The sequence below is a fragment of the Argiope bruennichi genome, chromosome 11 (assembly GCF_947563725.1).
Source record: "Argiope bruennichi chromosome 11, qqArgBrue1.1, whole genome shotgun sequence".
Lineage (NCBI taxonomy): Eukaryota > Metazoa > Arthropoda > Arachnida > Araneae > Araneidae > Argiope > Argiope bruennichi.
Genome location: NC_079161.1, coordinates 100,777,319 through 100,797,676, shown reverse-complemented (window position 1 = coordinate 100,797,676; position 20,358 = coordinate 100,777,319). Strand labels below are relative to the sequence as shown.

General features: G+C 29.7%; 1 protein-coding gene across 1 annotated transcript in view; it reads left to right on the top strand.

Annotated features, from left to right (window-relative positions):
- The window catches only part of LOC129956814 (nectin-2-like), a 125,455-nt gene that overhangs the window by 32,526 nt on the left and 72,571 nt on the right, over window positions 1-20,358 (top strand). Inside the window, exon 2 of the mRNA XM_056068762.1 lies at window positions 8,891-9,229. Within this exon, the coding sequence (XP_055924737.1) occupies window positions 8,891-9,229 (339 nt within the window). The remainder of the gene's footprint in view (window positions 1-8,890; window positions 9,230-20,358) is intronic.

The window sequence follows — 20,358 nt, the reverse complement described above, 5'->3', positions numbered from 1 at the left end:
ACGACAATATGATGCAATTGACTCAATAATTTAATAGTAATAAAAATGGTCTTTCATATTTTTCTAAACATTACAATAAATGTTCATCCATATTTGGAGTATACTTATTGCAATCATTTCCATTTAAAGTTATATTAATCTGCTACAGTGAATATGGAATTAGCAAGGGAGACATTCTCACAAATCAGCGCTGAAAACCATTTAGGATTAATGGACAGTCGAGTCCGTTGATGATTACAATGGATCAACAATACCGTCATTACATCTGGTTCCAGAGATCGAAATCAGAGCTTTAATTATATTGTACTATCCCTTAAAGCACTGTCAGAGGAGCTTAACTTTAATGAAAATATACTTAAATACTGTAATTATTGTGATAAATTCTGTGGAATTAAAAAACAAAAAAAATCTCTATATTGTTTTGCACAATATAAGTAGAAAAGCAAATCTTGAAGAAGCAGCAACTCATTCATTTACAAACAATGTATGAAGAATAATTTGTAAAATGCTGCTACTATTCTGTTTTAAGGAAGACTAGTGGATAAATACGATATAAACCAGAAATGTATTCAATGATGAAAAATGATGAATGGTCTTAAAAAATGATTTTCTACTTAAATTCAACAATCATTCATATCTGATGAGAAATTACTTATCATCATATGTGTACCAAATAAATTATTATACTCTTAAATAATTGCAACATTTAATAATATCGATTCATATATTTTACAAAGTTCTTTATAATTCATAAAGGACAATAAAGAAAAACAATTGATTTCAATAAAATAAGTTCAAGACCGCCTACTTTTATTTTCAGGTGATAATATTTACATTCTGAAAACCAATACGTTCATTTAAACCTGTGTGTTGCAAAAATCGTCCAAACAATTCTAGATAACAGATGGATGCTCTTACATGTACAAAATGTAGCATGTTATTGCTTACGGGGTCATTGGCGCTCCTAAGTTTTGGTAAATTACTGTTACATCTTTCAATACAAATTCGTTGATGTTATTTTCTCAGTAATTTTAAACTATATTTTTTTAATTTTATTTTTAGTATTTAATTTTAACTTATCCGGTAATATCAATTTTTAGGGTTTTTTTCAAATGTTTATGACTTTAAGCTATAATTGCATTAAAAATCGGCACAATATGTCAGATTCTTCCTGTCATTGGGAGGTCGAGGTTTCGCAAAAAAAATAAATAAATAAGCAAATAAATAAAATAAAATTGCATGGGTGTCTGTTAGCTATCGAAAGTCAAAAACATTCCTTCCCCTTGAGACTTTTATTTGAAAGGAAACATGAAACAGGAAAGAAATCAAAATTATTTTTTTAAAAAAGCCATTTAATAAATAATTGTGTAAGCAAATAACATATTGATTTGGGAATATTGCTAAATAGCATTTTTACATAATGCATAGTAGGCTCGAAATACTTTGCGTGATTCTAAGGTGATACGAAAAGTTTAATAAATCAAGCAATTTTAACAAAACATTATGCTCCGGCAAACGCACAGAGTAGTCTCTACAGGAGTGACGCACTATTTTACACTGCATGAAGTGGAAGCACACACACACAAAAAAAAGGCTCGATAAAGGGCACAAGGCACAAAAATTCGCAACAGCTTAATAACCCTGCTGACTGAATAAAAACAGTTAGGCGTTTATAGAGATTAGAACAACATCTAACCTTCCTACTTTTGAGTACTTCAATATAGCGTTAAAAAAACTTGACGTTCTAAACTGGGCACGTTTCATGTACAATAATTGCACCAGGCGCTTTCATTTCGTTCTTTCATTAAATCGTGCTTTTTGAATCGGTTCTTATCATTTGAATCATTTCTTTAATTGAATCTGCTGACAAAGGATTAAAATGAATGAAATGTCCCTATAATGATTTCTTTTGGTTTTTCGACTGCATGTTATTTTTATAGAAATGAGTAAGTTTATAAATCTGAGCCCAATCATTGAATTCGTCATACAATTTAAGAATCGCTTGACCAGTGCAGTTGTGGTGGGACAGGCACCGCACTTCATTATGCTACGGAATGCATCCTTACAATCTCCTGGCATATGAAAAAACCATCACCAAGCCATGAACAGGAATGGCTGAAAAGAGTCGCCAGCATCTTCCTTTCCAGGCAAAAAATCCACAGTATAATCAAATTTATAAGTGAAAATAGAGACCTATTCTTGCCTCCATAGCTCTCAACATCAAGTCTCATACCAAAAAAAAGACTAAGGAAAAAAACAAGCACCGCAGTCTCCTGTCACACATTTCAATCAATCAGAGATTGTCTTCATTTCCATTTCTCAAATTATTTTCCATCTGATTTTTTTTAACTGCATCCTGATCTACTATATCATAAAAAATAAGTGAACACAGATTATATGTATATTTTTAAACATTTTATCTCTCAGCACTATATTTCTAAGTTTATTACTACAAATTGTATTTTCAAGTTGAAAAATTATGTAAACGGTCTCATCATGATATAATTTCTTATATAATTGTAAATTCTGTATATAGTTATTTTTGTTTCGTTTTCCTACTGTAAATATTTTGTTAATTACATAAAATTTCCGTAACATGCCCACCAAACGTTTCAGTGACCAGAATGGTCACGGATACGGGGGCATGAGACGGCGTTCTGTTCTGTACCACAAAAAAGATGAATTTTATTCAAAGTTTAAGATTTGGTGTTGTATTAATAAAACAAACAAAATAAGCAGACAACAAATCCATAAAAATCCTCTTGTTAATGAGCCATCATGGTCATGAATAAATCGAAAGTTATATTTGCAACAAAGTTTCAGATTATAATTTGTTTTAGGAGAATATGCTTTAATGAGACATGTTTCCTTTTCTTTGCACTTTTATTGATAAATAATATTATGTTAATAACATTTTTACGCAATCATCCATAAAACACAATTCAAGAACATTTTATTCAAACAGTGATTTCATTTTTAAGTTTAGATTTTTCTCTTCTCCTAAATTGACCAATGTGAATTTTTAGTTTATGATTTCCAAAATTCTGTGATTAACAAATGCAGAATAAGAACATCTCTTTACCAGCCTACAATCTAGAAACCGCTTTTATGTTTTGTTATTTTTTTTCCAAAAAGTGTATTTGAAATCATCGTTTCTATCTATTATGTATTAGGAAACTTCTTAAATATGTTTTGAAACTTTGAAGGAGCCGCTGAAGGGGAATGTTGTGTGAGCGCCGCAAACACCGCGCCTCTAATTTGATAATAAAACAATTCATCGCGCATTTTCCAGCCAGATATCAAATCAGTGCTCGCATCAACCCGATCTTTATCAGAATGCAAAGCGACGGACTAATCAAATTCAGCAATCAGTGAGCACATGACCTCGGTTGATCCAAAAACAAACGCCAAAGGATGTGCGCCGCATATTTATTTCGGCGCTATGCAATTACTTGCGCGAAGTGATTTCGTTTGAAAATGAGTTATAACTATCTTGGCTAGATCACGAAATAAATCTAACTAAAATGTTCTTTTTAGAAAGCGCTTTGCATTTTGAGAAAACTAATATTTAAAATAAGTTTGTGGTAATTTCAAAGTAATTTTGAATATCAAGAACTAGCGATCTGGAACCAGACACTATTTTCTTTAGTTATGGATGTAAATTGAGTCAATAGATACAAATAAAATTTTAAAAAAATAGGAATATTGTTTTTTAAAATTTAAATCCAAACATGTATTTTTATTCTCATTTTATGAATTAAAATTTCACAGGTTGAATATCTGTATTTAAAGCAAGCCAAAATTCTAACAATTAAAAATCTAAATCATGTACATAAATAAGTAACTGAAATGCATAACAAATACAACTTAATAATATATTGATTACGGCGATTTTTATGGTATAATAAATAAATTCTAACAACAGATATCTAAGATGAGAAGAAACGTCAGATACGTGTTAACGAATTAAAAACAGATAAACATAAAATTTTTGTATAATATTATGACTATGATGATATGAAATAAACTTTTATGAGTGGCTTTGATTTCTTAAACTATTTTGGCTATGGAAAACCTGCTGTGAATATTTATTGTAGTGAAAAATGCGTTGGATTTAGAAGACATTAAGCATTGAATATATTTTATTTTTAGTTGTATTTCTTTGGTTTGGTAGAAAACAGAAAAAAAAAATTGATTTAACCTTTAAATGCTCTAAATTTCAAATTTGATACTACACTTACATTTGGTTTGTTTTGTACGCTTTCAATCGGAAAGATAATTCGATGCATAATTATTCGCTTAATACATGGACCTGTTTATTACATCGAAAAATAAATACATGCAGCAGCTTTAAGTTTAGCATCCCTGAAAAATGAATCTGCATTATTTTTACATTCTTTAGGTATTTTTAACAATTAAAATTAAATAAATAAAATGTCAAAATGATGCAAAGTCTTGAATGGTTGCTGAGAGATGACTTTCGATTGCAAAGGGTAAATATTTGGCGGTATGTATGTTACCATTGCATAATGTTCTTTTGAACAAAGGTTAAAAATGAATGTCAGCTGCCAAATTTGTTCAAATATTATATCATTTTGTTTTCCCACCTTATTGAACGAGTAACATATTTTTTTTAAAAAAATAGTTTAAGGGAATAAATCTTCGACGCATTTCATTTTTCCGAAAAATACTTTTGAGGTGGGTGAATATCTTATTTTTATTATTATATAATTATTTTTAGCAAGGGCCTGTTTTCTTCAAGAAAATCTCTCCATTTTTGTGATAATCAATTTTGATACTTTAGGCTAAAATGTACTAAAATATGCATTGAAATTGTTTTTCCTTTATATGGTTACTGCAATGAACACATTGATACATTTTTTAAAAAATTTAATTTGGAAAATAAGGTTCTAAGGGTATGGACAGTGTCAAAATAGAAAATGATTTAGAATAAACACATTACTGTATTCTATATTAAGCAATGTTTCGGGCAAAAAAAGCCAAGACATGTTTTTATATATTCTTCCCCATTATTTTTTTTCGCGCAATATTATCAAATATATGACTTGTCACTGTTTATTGCTAAACAAAAGCTTAATGTCAGAATATGTACTATTGTCATTTTAACAATATAAACCATCTTAAAATATGGGCCATTGTTTTAGAATAAATTTCTTGACCTCTTTTATAGAACCGAGAATTTAAGAAATATATTCATACGTTAACGTCAAAAGTTGTTTATTTCGAAGAGAAAGACAAAAAAAAGGCTACAATCTTAGCTACGAGAAGAAGAAAAAAAAATCGGCATAAAGACCATTAAACTTCGTGCAGGCTGCATTAAAATGTGAACGCAGGGCGAAACTTGTGTTTTTAGTTAATGCGCAAAAGTTTAAGGATGAAAAAAAGTAAAAGAACTTCGCATAGTTTCTGGCCTGCTTTCTGTCAAAAGTCTGGAAGAAAAAAAAAAATGTAAGAAGAAGGATTGCTATGCGAAAGACATAGGAACATAAATAAAAGCTCAAGCTTAGAATAAATTGTTATTTTTTTCTGTAAAAGTATTTGCGTTAAAAGCAGGCCTTATTTACGAGGGAATGTTAAAATATGAAGGATTTAAAATTTTGCTTTTATGGAGTTTATTTGTTTGTTTAAAAATTTGATAAGCAAATAGTAGGAACAACGGCTTTAGATCCTTAAACTTGCATTTTTTTCTACATCTGCGAAAAATAAGTGTCATTCGTTTGAAACAAAATAAAAAATAATATTTTTCTAGTATTAATAAGAAGTGTGATAACTATGTTAAATTTTAAAAGAAATCAAACTGACGGAATTAAGAGCAAAGGTTGCAGTTTCATTGCTTTTATTTCTACGTGCACTACTTTTTTTTTTACTCTTTTCTTTTACTTCGCATGCTTCATATTCTTAAAAAGACAGAACATTTTCCAATGATCAATTCCCAACGGCAACAGGATATTTTCACATTTCATTTTTTTAATTATGAGATGATGTAATAATTATGCAAAAATAATTTACCACTTGTGGCAGTATTTGGAAAATAATTTAGGAATTATTAATTTTTTAAATTTTAACATATTTACAATTCTGCAATATTTAATTAGTAAAAAATGGAACATAATAAAAATTAAATAATTTAATGCATTTTTAATAATGTCATAAAATGCAAAAAATTACTAATACCAACTAGAATAATTTAATATTCTAGTAGGGTATTAAATAAATAGATCATATATGAATTCAAATAATTATTTTTATAGAAATAAAAAAAAAATGTTATAAAATAATTTTTAGCCAGGTGAAACTTCCTATATAATTGTTAAGAATGTGGATGCTAATTTGAAGAAAACAGCCCTATTTAAGATAATAGTTTGCAAACGGCTTGGTAATTTCATAGCAACGAGGCCCGTTTCGCTGCTAATACTTAGATGCTTATAAAACTCAAATTTTTCCCGGATGATAAAAGGGTGGCATTATCATCAATAGTGATTTTTATTCAGTAAATATATTGAAAGTTAGAAAATATTGAATTTAAATTTTCTAAAAACGCATTTATCAGCATATTAGTAATGTAAAATATTTTTCAATTAAAATTCTGGAGGTAAAAACTAAAATTCCGTAAGAAGCAAAAAATGACAGGACAAGGCTTCGAAGCATGACTATTATAAGAAACACAAGATCCCAAAATATTTATTATGTAATAATTAAAATATATTATAAACGAGATTATTTACTTAAATACTTACTTACTTATCTATTTACTTAAAGCTTTTCTATCTCCGCCTCACACATTTGAGACATTTGCTTTGACCTTTGATTTTTTCATTAAAAAAAAAGACTTTTTTTCTTTTTAATGCACTGAAAAAAAGCAAAGTGTTCCTTTTATTTTTATGTATAAAAAAAGGATAAATATATCAAATTTGCTTTATTAAAAACAATAGAAATGATTATTAAAACGCTAAAGGATAAAAACGCTTATTAAAACGTTTTAATATTTTAGTTAGAATTATCATCTACATAGTGATATATCATTGTATATAGTTTACGAGCTTTATATTAATTCGTGCTAATTACTATCCTTATGTTTTATATTATAATTATTAATTTATTGACTGCTTGATTTCTTTATTTAAAAAACCTAAAAGGATTTTTAAGTCACTAAATTAGATTTTTTATAATTACTTTTTAATTTCGTTTTTGACTACATTTTGCTGTAAAGAGTATATATATATATATATATATACCAGGTTTTCGAGTTTTTAATTAGCTGGGAAATATTTAAATTTCTTCACAGTAGAATATGCAAAGATATCTCTAATTTTATACCAAACCAAAGTCACGTTAGAAAATTATATCAAAATATAAACAACCAGTTTCTTGTCATCTCGACAACTAATTACATACAATACGTATCGTTTCTTTAGGTAAAATGGCGCGTATTGTGTTGAGATTCGAAGGAATATTTTAGTTTATTTCCTTTAAACGAATCTGTCCATCGTTTGACAGCGATACACAGTTTTGACATCTTGAATACATTGGAAATTTCATTTATGTTTCTTGTAGATTTTATTTCTTGGGAAGGGTCATCATACTCACAAGCACTCAGCCAAATCGTTTAACGAATTGAAAAGGTATAGATAGGTAAATATTTTATCCCTTTAGTTTATTGCATTTTTTTCTAGGTGTGGCTATTAATACTTTTTAATTTCTTTGTTTGATGGACCTTAAAGCAAAGGTTGGTTCACAGTTTTAACTGAAATGTTAGTTTGTTAGCAGGAGAGTACCTGCCAAAACGCCCTTTGACGCGCAGCTTTTGGATTAGCGTAATATTGCTTTTGTGTGGCAAGTATGTCTAGTTTCAAAAAATAAAAATAGAATGTGCATCACTTATTGTTTTTCTTGCTTAATCAAAAGAAAAATGCGAATGCAAGTCGTTGTATCTTTATACAAACTTAGGATGACAATTTCCCAAAACACAAGACATGGGTGTATACTTTATTTTATAAGATTTAAAAATTATTTAACATCTTTGTATTTGGTAAGGTGTATCAAGAGCTTTTAAAATCAGATGAAACAATAAATGCCGTCCTCTGCATTCAACAACTCATCCCTTTGAACCATGTATTAACAGAACAGCTTATAGATTTGTCTTCAAGGCAAGACAAAATGATTTTGCATCAAGACAATGTTTCCTTACAGCGAAAGACATCAGATACAGCGTTTTGCACATTTGTTGGGATTCTGACACCACCCTCATAGTATTTCATTTTTACAGACTACCTATGGCTTTGATCAATAACTTACAGACTTTTCCAGAAACACTTCAATTACGAAGATATCAAAAACTGGCTTGCTGACTGGATCACCTCAAAGTAGAAAAAAAAAAAATTTTAAAGAGGGCATTCGCTATTTGAAGGACAAATGGGCAAATTGTGTAACTAGAGATGGTATATACGTTAAATAAAATATTTGTCACTTCTATTTCAAGGTTTTCTTTAAGAAATATTAAACAACATGTCCGGTGCCATCCTGTTAATATACAGACAGATAGATGTCATTCCCTCCTCCCCTCGAAAAAAAAATATTGATTAAAATATGCAAAATTTTTAACTGAAAATGTTTTGATTATCGCAGTATTTTTCTTCAATACTTAATATGAAAAATTAAAAGAAAATAATTACTAAATTTGTGAACAATGTTTTTATTTTAATAGCGTAATATGTTATGTCTATCACTTTTTTGATAATTTGTCTATAAGTTTAGATGAAGCATTTGAAAAGTATATGAATGAAAAGAAGCAACTAAACATTTATAGATTTAACTTTATACATTCAAGCATAAAATTTCAAAATGATCATATTATTCTTTTTTTTTTCAGAAACGGTGACAAGCGTGCTAGGTATCACAGGTAGCAAAGTGGCCCTACCATGCAACATCACACCACCTGTTCAAGACGACGCGGTGGCTCTCATCCTCTGGTACAAAGACGATATCACGAAGCCTATCTACAGCGTGGATGCACGGAAGACTAGCATTGACCAGGCGAGGCACGTCACAGGTCACGCCGTGTCCAGTCGGGTGAGCCTCAGTCTGGACGACACCCCTTCCATGCTGTACCTCGAGAATCTCACCGAAGAGGACGAAGGGGAGTACAGGTGTAGAGTGGACTTCAGGAGAGCCAGAAGTCGAAACGGAATTGTTTTCTTGCAGTTAGTCGGTGAGTGACCTTTCAAACGCTATACGAGTTAACTTTTCCTTACATTTTATGCCAATTCTATCTACCACATAACAGCAATAAGTTTAATGAGCACTTTAGTGCTATAACGAATTTAAAATGATCGCAAGAGTTACTTTTGTCTATGGGTAGCGCGTCTTCCCCGTGATCTGGGCGTCCCGGGTTCGAGTCCCGGTTTGGGCATGGTTGTTCTATCTGTGAGATGTGTGAATGTGCCCTCCTGTAAAAAGGGGTTGTGCAAGCGAATGAGTGATGCGTGAGTGGCAAAGTCGTACTCTTGGCCCTAGTTGGCGCTGCTATAAAAAATAAGAGACGTTCCCCCTCAGGCTTAAATCGCTGTCTTCGTAACAGCGGGCTTGTCAGTGGTAAGTGCCATAAGAAACAAACAAACAAACTTTTGTCTATGACCTAAGAACTTCAATATGAAAACGAATGCTCTAGGCTATTGCAGAATGATATATTTCACCTTTTGACTTGGATACAATGATGCCACTATGTTAGTACACTAAGATATGAAAGGTGTTTGCCAATGATTTTGGAATCTTTTCTTTGTGTTATTTATCTTAGAGACCAATGTATTTTATGTTTACCAAAAATGAGTTCCATGGGGGGCACCTCGTAAGTGAGGATGTGAGGATGAGAAGCTACCGACATGGTAACTGGTTTATATACGCCACCCTTGTGGATATAAGAAAGAGTGGCGATGGCTACCTCCTATCGATGACAAAACATATTTCCTTTGGATGGATTGTACCGAGACAGGTGATGGTGCTTAGGACTCAACTACAATTTCCGCCAGTATTACTGTCTCGTTGGTCCGATCATTCAAGTTTTCCCGTGTGCCTTCAGGCGGGTCCGAGTAGTCAGTCTATGATACCAAAAATAAACTTATACGTATCACTATTAAGAGCTGTGCCAACGAATGGCATGATCTATCACCAGCCACTGAGATACCATCCAATGGGCATTTATTCAATGATATTTGATAATTTAAATATTACTTTTCATTTAAGGTCTTTGCACGACGATTATTTGATAATATACACGCTACTTCTCATTTAAGTTTTCTGTGTGTTATTTGAATGTATAAAATCCATGTATTCCATTTATTCCACTCTAAAGGAGGAGCTCGAATATAATTATTCTAAAAAAAATTAGCTAAATCTAGCATGGTATTTAAAAAAATGTTCTTTTTTAGATAATTCAATAAAATTTGATTCGACAAATAAGGAAAAAAAAAAGGTTTCAAAGCATTGTTAACATTTAACTTATTGCATTGTCATAAAATGTAATAAATTAAATGCTAATTTTCACTATTTTTAAACATCGAATGTTCATTCACAAATATTATCAATAAAAGTTTATAAAGGTCGAAATAAAGCAGGCAGGACAGAATACAAAATGATGAGAATTATTCGCTGGAGTTAATTAACATATTTTCAAGATAATAAATTAATTTTAATAACTTTCCCGAAATGTCCCCAAAAGAAAATTTAGCATTTTATCAATTAACTCATCACTTAACTTTTAAATTCACTTTGTTATTAAAATTTCATCAAGAAAGAATGTTTCGTATAAAATTACTAGAGTTGTCTCTACTGTATGTAGTCGAGGATCATTGATGTTTAATGCTGCGTTTTATTTTATTGCTCCAGAATTTCCATTAGTAATAAAGTTACTGTGAATTTAATTTTTAAAACTCCCCGAAGGAAATTTAGCCACTTAACTTTCGTAATGAAACAAGTTTCGGAAGACAAGCTCATTTATATGAATAGAATATAATTTTAAAGCGAGTCTTTTGTTTTCATCAAAAGTGTTCTATGTTTATTTTCTTTATTGAATGTTACAGTGTCTCTTTATTATTTGTACAAGTTTAAAAAAAATGCATTTCATAATATAATTTTTGAATGTTTCAGATCTAATGAGTTGTTAAGGAACATTCAAATTATTGCGTATATTTATAGAAAGAGATTTCAAGATACTTAGATAAACTTCAATAATTAAGCTGATAAATAGAAATAAACAGGATTGGAAACGAAAATTTTGCATTGAAAGAAGTCTGTTTGCATGTAAATTAAATATAAGAAAAGAATACGCCCGATGAAGTGCACAATACAAGATTTGTGGAATACAAAGTTACAATTTCTCAAATATCAACATGTTTTCACATTACAGCATGCGGTATTTTGGAACCCTTGCTTTACATTTTTCAAAGACTTGCAGTTAATATTGCCCCCCCCCCTGCTTTCTATTTTTTTTTTTGGATATACTACTTACTGTAAATACTGTTCTTGATTATATAGCTGCTTTGTTCCTATCTTTTAAATTTGCATTTCATTAATTCTTTTCACTCGTATTTTAATTAATTTATTGTTTTCGGTCTGTTAGTTACTTTCTTAGAGCCTTTAACCTTTCAATTTGTAAAGCAAATGTTTTAAATATTAATCTTAAAAATGTGGTTTATCAAACAAATATATTTGTTTGTTTAAGTAAAAAAAATAAGCGTTAAGTTATTATGTTAAGACAAATCAGTTTATAAAGGCAGTCTGATTTCTTGTAAACTTAAAATACTAAAACATTTTTCTTGATTTCATTGTTGGAGTTAAATCCGAAAGTATTCTTTTCATCCAAGATTTTTAATTTTATTATTACAATAATAATGTTAAAAACAGTTTTTTAAAACACTCCTATCTTAATACATTAAAATTTAGAGTTTGCTATGTAATTTTTTTTATCTTAATCTCCTTAATTATTTATAAAATATATTATTCAGTATTGAAATTTATTCTCGAATCAAAAGTTTCGAATACATTTTTATCTGGATGAGAAGAGGTATTTTTTAACTAGCAGTAAGGAAGTTCTATATTTAAAAATAAAATTCTGGACTTTTATTTAGCTAAATTGTTTGTTTTACCCTTGATTTGTTATTCTGCTGTAAAGAATTTTACAAAATTACGATTTTCGTCTTAACAATGTGTATAAAACTGGTTTTGTAGAAGCTCTGTTATCTGGAAAACCACATCTATGTATGGATGGCGTAGATATAGCATCTGCAACACGATGAATGCCTTACTTTCTCACATAACTTTGCTCATCAGTTAGCAAATATAGTAACCCTTTAATTTCCTGATGAATTTATAAGTTCCTTTTTTTAAGTTTGCCATTGAACTGATTTTAAAAAACAATCTATGATAATAACAGATTATTATATCTTTTTTCAAATAATTAACATAAAATGAAGCACCGAATCTTTATGAGATATGTATTTAATTGGTCATGTATTTTTTTTTCTTACATGTGCATTTGTTAGACACTAAGTCAGCCACTTTCAAGAAATATTGTTTATTTCTTTCACCACTGTTTTTGTCGATGTTACAGAAACTTAATGCTATTTAACATAGTATATATTGAGTTAAAAGAGGCTAAAAAATCTCAGTTGTGGAACATCTTTGAAGCAACTAAACTTCCTAAACTTACGCGACTACAATTTTAATCTAATATATATTTAGGGAAATTATTTTTCTTGCGATATTTTTTCTGGTAGTATTTAATGACTCATCGAAAGAAAAATAAATATTTAACTTATTTTGTAAAAAAAAAAAAAAAAAAAATTAATTTGAAGGCTTGAATGATAAAATTTACAAGAATTTCAGCTTTTTCTTCCAAAAAAGAAATTCCGAAATAATAACGATAAGGATAATAAAGCCATTAATCATCCATTAAATGCATGCTAATATTATAGGAATCAGAAAATATATTCGGTGATTTAACTGTGATATTTTAAATCTTTGAAAATCGCATATTTTAAGATTCTTTAAGTTAAATATATCTGAATCAACACAGCATACAAATCTAACCTCTGAATCCTCAGTTCTTTCAGGCAAAATAAAAAAAAATAAAAAATAAAAATAAATAAACCCTACCATTCAAATCTAAATATCCAATCAAATTTATGAAACGAATGATTAATTACGAAAGAGAAACAATTGCATTAACTTCCTCTCTAAATTATCGCTAGTTAGTTTCACTGAATAAAAATAAAAATCGCGAGGAATATTTAAACTTGTGTTGCACAATTAATAAATGTTTTTGCCTAGAAGAGAAAAATATCCTTCATGAAATAAAAAGGCAAACTTGATAAATAAAAAAAAAATCGCTCATTTTGTCGAAGATACCTTGGCATGTTGAGCTGCACATAGTTGTCAATAGCAGAAAGATTAATTAAGGCAAATAACGCCTATGAACTGAAAAGATGTGCAAAAAAATCGTCTGAAGTCGCTAATGCTTTATAATTAGCTGTTGCCACTACGTTTCACAATTCATTAAATATCCTCTCTCCTTCAAGCTGTGTTCCCTAATTATAATTAGATTTTTCGAAGAAATTTGCCTTCAGATCTGTGTGTTCTGCGAAGAGTAAGAAAACGGATATTCTTAATTTTAATATTAATTGAGTTCGCTGCTCCTTTCAAAAGTCAACATTTACTTCATAAGTCAGAAGATATTAAAAACATGTTGTCCAATTTTTAGAGCTTAAAACGGAAATGTTAAACAGCATGAAAAAAATTGCAATATATATATAAAGATAAAAATATTTTATTTTACCTAAATATTTAATACTTGTGCAGCGTTGTTTTAAAAATCGTCATAAAATGTTATTCCATTTTTTAGAAATGCTAAATTATATATATATATATATATATATATATATATATATATATATATATATATATATATATATATATATATATATATATATATATATATATATATATATATATATATATATATATAGATAGATAGATAGATAGATAAATGTTAAGAGGTATAATGATTATTTATTAACATTACAGAACACTCCCGAGTATCCGGATTAATGTGATGGAAGGGTACGCCTTGTAATAAAAAAAGCCGGATTGGCGAGAGTTAATGAAATCGTTTCTTAGTCCGCCAATACCAGAAGGCAAAGCTTTTATACCAAAGCAGGCTTTTATATTATGCCTTTTCTCACTTCTTATTGGATACTAATCCTTCCATTTATTTCCAACGTAGAATGGGAATGGTTTTTCTTACTTTTGTGCAACACGCCACTTTTCAATTTCAGCCCGATTTTTTACCAGTCCTCCACTCTACTTTTACCAACTCCTAACACCGAAGCTATATTTTTTCCTGTTACAACAGAGTCTAGTCGCTGTACAGAGCGTCATTTTTCCTCCGTGATCACTAATACTGTTTTTCGTTTATCCCCTAAATCGAAATCTTCACTGCGACGCACTTAAAAAAATACTAAGAACACCCCAAGAACAATTTACGAATACTATACGCACTGTGTAGGGATTTCAATACCAGTATACCGGTATGCAATACCGGTTAAGATATTTAAACGTTCCCCTATAAAGAATGCCATATTGCTAAAATATATACTAAGTGAAAATAAAACACAATATATTTTAATATTCGATTCTAAAACACGTTAGAACAGTTTACTCCTAATGATGGAACGAATTTTGAAACTGAGAAATCCAATCCAACCAATAATCGACGTAAACCTGTAAATTAATTTTTCAGATAGTGGATTCGACTTAATATCCAGAATTGCATCAGCTCTACTTCCAAAAAAACGGACTATTGAGGCATTATGTCGGAGAGATTCTAGCTTATTAACAGCTAATGCAACAATAAATTTCATGTTGCAGTCATGAAAGAACAGCACACATCACTATCTGAAGAATTGTATATTACATTGAAAAATCGCACAGAAGAAAGGCATACCGAAATAGAAAATGTCTTTTAATATTTAAATAATTTTAATGATTTTAAAAATGAAAATGAAAAAGAAGAAAAGAAAATAACCATTTCAAATTTGATTAAGTTTAGAGTAAATTGTCTTAAAATTTTTTGCCCAAAAACCTATTAAAATTCAGAAGAATTCGGTTCAGTTATCGAAGATTATGATGACACTAATGTCGATAGTGAAAAGGAATTGTCTCTTGAACAAAAATTAGAATTAGTCATAAATAAAAAACTTCAACGAGGGATTTAGAGGTAAATACTTGGAAAAAATATATCGCTCATTGCTAACGGTACCACCAACTAGCGTAGACTCCGAAAGAGAGTTTTCTACAGATGGTAATTTTTGCACAAAATTACTTTTCAGGCTTAATGAGAAATACAATTGATGCATTATGTTTTTTAAGATCACATTTCAAAAATTAGCAATAGTACCACAGACTGAATAGTGATATTTGCACTTTGTTTGTGATTTAAATGTTATGTTCCTTTACTTTTTTGTGATTCTTTATATACTGTTTTGTGATTCTTTATATTCTTTATATACTGTTATAAGTTACAAATTATTTTTTGCGATATTTACACTCTCTAATAAAACTGGCAAATAAAACAAAGAAACACCTGTGTTTCTTTTTTTTTCTAAAATTTCTAATACCGATATTAAAACCGGTATCCCGGTATTAAGATCTAAAAAATACCGAATACCGGTATTGAACTTTTGGTCCGATATTGTAATCCCTAGTACTGTGCTGTTATAATCAGGAACAGCTGCAACCATTGAGGTGTGTTACACTCTGACGAAACAATGAACAACGAATGGAACGCTTCTCTTTTCCTGTCAAAAGTCGTAATTTGCACACGACACCTAGGAGGATCGTAGCAAAAGCCCGTTTTCAATGCCTTGGCAATGTTGCTAATGCAACACTTTACCTTTCTCATTTACTTATGTTAAAAGAAAACGAGACCGGATAGTCGCGAGCCGGTGACTCGGGAGTGTACAGTATTATAATATTATTTATTACCTTAGATGGAATGAAATTTCAGAGTTGTTAAATGCAATTCATTTCGCAGCAAATGCTTAACTAATAAAAGTGTTTTGTTGTAACAAAAGAAATTTTATAAAGGACACCGACTTTCCGCTGCTATGCAAAAGTGCATTCCATTCCTATCTCAAGCGGAAGGGAACATTTGAAATTCTCCAAACTTTTTATTGAAGTTCAATATAATATAAAAAGAATAATGCAAAACCTGCATGAATTGAATTTTGAAAAGTGATATGAAACCTTAAATATATTTAAATTTTAAGTCCTAACATTTAATGATTTATAGATATTACCGGTAGCTTCGGGCAAAAAGCTTGATCGACCAGATTATCGACTTTTTGAGCTGTTAAATATTATTCAGGTATGCATACTATTCCTCTTGATTTCACTGGTTATTTAATAAGACCGAAAAATATAAACATAATTGAATAAATCAAAATGAGTTATAACACATGCAAATTAAAAAGTATATACATAACGCAATAAAATTTAAGGTGGAAATTCTACTTCGGAATTAAGCTCAAAATAGAGTCTTTTTAATGCTTATTTTAACAACGTCCAAAGCATGCTATTGAATGTTTTAATGAGTGAGTTTGAATTTCCTAAAATAAAAAATTCTTAAAACTTTTCTATTGCATTAAAAATAACTAATTTAAGATAACGAAAACATTAAACAGAAGTGAAGTCGATAGTATTAAAAAGGTAATTTTTCAATTTCATTGTAATATAAAAACTATTTTCGAGCTCTAATACTTTTTTCGTCAATTCCCATACTTCAGTCATAAAGATGACCCATCTTAAAATGGTCAAATCTATTTTCGGGACCGGTTGAATTTTGATTGACGCCTGTTTCTTGATTTCTTTTAGATCACCTTTCCTCTGAGTGAACAGAGATTTTAAGTGAGTCTTATTCAGAGAGTTTTTGGTATATCTATTCAATTTCATAAATTAGGGAAGAGTTGAATTAAGTGCAGGTTTAAAACATTTAATGAAGTAGTCTGAAACATACGTATAGTTATTTGTTTGAATTTGACTGTGACCATTCGTCAATACACAGGGTGTCTCAAAAACCTTGACCACGGCTTTTATTCCTTAAATATTGATCATAGAAAATACTGTAAATTACAAAGTTTTGCCCAAAAGGAGTGCGAAATGTTATGAAATCGATTAAAACTTTAAAAAATACAAAATTTAAATTTTTATACGGACCCCGTACAAAAGAATTACCAGGGAGTAAAATGTGCCCTATCCTCTAATAAGGTCATGTACGAAATTTCAGAATTCTATCATGAAAACTCTCAAAAATATGTTAATACAAAGTTGGTGAAGGACCAATCACAAATTAAAATGCGAATGTTTACAGCTTCTATGCAGATGAAGCGACGCAGGAATGCATCATAAGGAAATAAAATATGCTTCATATCTTTACTTTTAAATCCACATTTTAAAATTTATGCTTCCTGAAAATACTTTAAAATTTTATATCATGATTTACAGAATATAACTCAAAAATAGCATAGTCAATGAACATACAAATAAACTTATGCAATATTTCCTTTAAGTTATTATTTCAACAAATTTGAAATACTTTTGAATCAATAAATAGCAAAATTATTATTTATTTATTCAATCATTACTTTCTTTATTTATTTGTGTATGACCCCTAAAACACGAGCATCCGATTTGATTTGTCCTCTTTGCGAATCCATCTTCAGGCATCGAAAAATGGTTTAAGTCAGCATTTATGTAATTTCATATATTAAAGACTTTTTGTGATAAATTACTGAAATTTTGTACATAAAATTATTAGAGGATGGGGCACGTTTTACTCCCTGGTAATTTTTTTTTGTACGGGGTCGGTATAAAAGTTTAAATTTTGAATTTTTTGAAGCTGAATCCCCTGAAAATTTTAATCAATTTCTTAACATTTTACACCTTTTTTTATGCAACTTTGTTATGTACAGTATATGTCTATGATCAATATTTAAGGGATAAATGCCGCAGTAAAGGTTTTAATTTAACCTGTATAATATGACTGATTTCTGTAACACGAAAGTTAGCGTTTTGCATATATTTATAATATATTTGATGTCACTTTTTATTAAAAATCAAAAAATGATTGAATATGATAAAGATTGTCATTAAACTATATAAATAAAGCATACTCAGAATTTTATATCCAATAAAAATATGATGGATGTTTCTTCAAGTTTTGCGCACAATTACTATGAAGCGCATAAAAGATTTTACTAAAGTCTTTATAACCTACTGAAAATAAATTACAAAATTTTTATAATTTCTTATAATTTATTGAAAAAAATTAACATAACTATTTATATTAGCCTAATTTAAAGTAAATTAAGAAAATTAACGTTTTTTACTGGTGTTTTAAGATATCGTTTGGGAATATTCATAATTTTCCCAGAAAATGTGAGAAATTAACCCTTTATTTAACAATTACCATTTTTCAATTTTATTTTTGCGCTAATAGTTAATTTTCCTTGCAGAATAATCCCAGGAAATCCAAGGAAAACAATTCTAATTAATCAAAAATATCTTAATTAATTTATTACTAATAAAATATTTTTAATTTCTACTTTTAGCTTATATTAAATATTTGTTATCTCGGTTACAATCTCCGTGTTCTTTCGAATACGATCAGAAAAAAATAGATATTACGAAGATATCAGCCAGATTTAAATGCTACTTTTAAGTACCATCAGTAAATAAAGGGTCAAAATTCTATGTTGAAACACATTTCTTCTTTTTTATTAAAAATTAAATTTCTAATGATTCAATAATTTTGATAATATTTTGTATAAAAATGTTTACATTAAAATATTTATAAATTATATATAGTATTATTAAATGTATTGACTATTGATATTAAATACATATTTACTATCTTGTGTATGACGATCATACTTAGTAACTTTCGGCAACTTATTTACATGTGATATCTTTTGTCTTTGCTATAAATATTATTTTTATATCAGAACACTAAACTTTTTCTCAAAAGTATTGATGCATAAGAAACACTTTAAAGAACACTATGCGATATTTAAATAGTCAACATTTCATTTGCAAAAAACATGAAAATCATCTCAAACCAGAAAACTATAGGTATTGCAACTAGTATTCAGTATTGCGTTTAAAGGATCCATTGCAGAATTTTTTAAAGATAATTTTTAAATGCCTGAAGATATCTTTAATTCCTTATAGTTATGCCATACATGCTTAAAATAATAAATAGATTTTTTAAATGAGATTTATTGATGTAATATATGCAGATATTGTTTTACGATTTTAACATCCTATGAATATGAAAAAAAGAAAATGATGGTTGGATCCTAATTGCCACTTATTGCAATTTGTATTGACTTCTTACTTTTGGTAACCAATCGATAAATATTTATACATTTCCAAAACTTTTACACGCCCATTCCTAGGAACATTTTACGGTTTTCTGAACTGAAAAATTTGCAAACGAGATCCACTGAGATTTTTAACAAATTAAGCTGTATATGTATCATCTCATAATAAAACTATATTCATTTCATTAAACTTTCCAGATATTTTATAAAAATGTCCCGTGTTGCCAAGTAACAGGTGCCTTTATAACAGGTTAACCGCTCATTAAAGCACTTACTCTCCGAATCGGAAGGCAGAAGGAACATTAAGGATCATTATGGCTCGTAAAAAGAGACAATTTCCTCCCAAATAATTAGCCTGAATGCAGCACCGTCTAACAGACGACCCACAAACTGGAATGTTCGTATTTTACACCTCTGACACCTCCCGGAGACGTCCTGGAACGTCCTCTCAACGTCACTGCGAACTCCTCTCAATGTCCCTTTGTGTTAAGCCGCCTATAACTCAGAGCAGAGAACCCTATTAAGGTTGACGTATATGCTTGGTATCGGGGCGTAGCATAAATCACTTTTATATACCGAAAGGACGTCCTTATCGTCTGCAGAATATCACGACACCTCCCCCCCCCCTTCGCACTATATCGAGGAGGTGCACCACAAAAGCGAAGGGTGTTATCGAACACTCGAATGCACCTTTTGGAACGAAAACTAGATAAGCATGTCTCCAATCAGGTAAAGGGGATGTCTGTGCACCTTACTTTGTTACTTGTGTAGCGTATTGTCTTCTGCGTGGGGAGGAGAGGATGCATACCCTTCTTATTATCGTTTTGGGAGGAGGGAGACGCAGATGATATTGAGCTCTTTGATATTGATGATGATTGACTGCGCTTAAAATCATCGATTGTTGCGA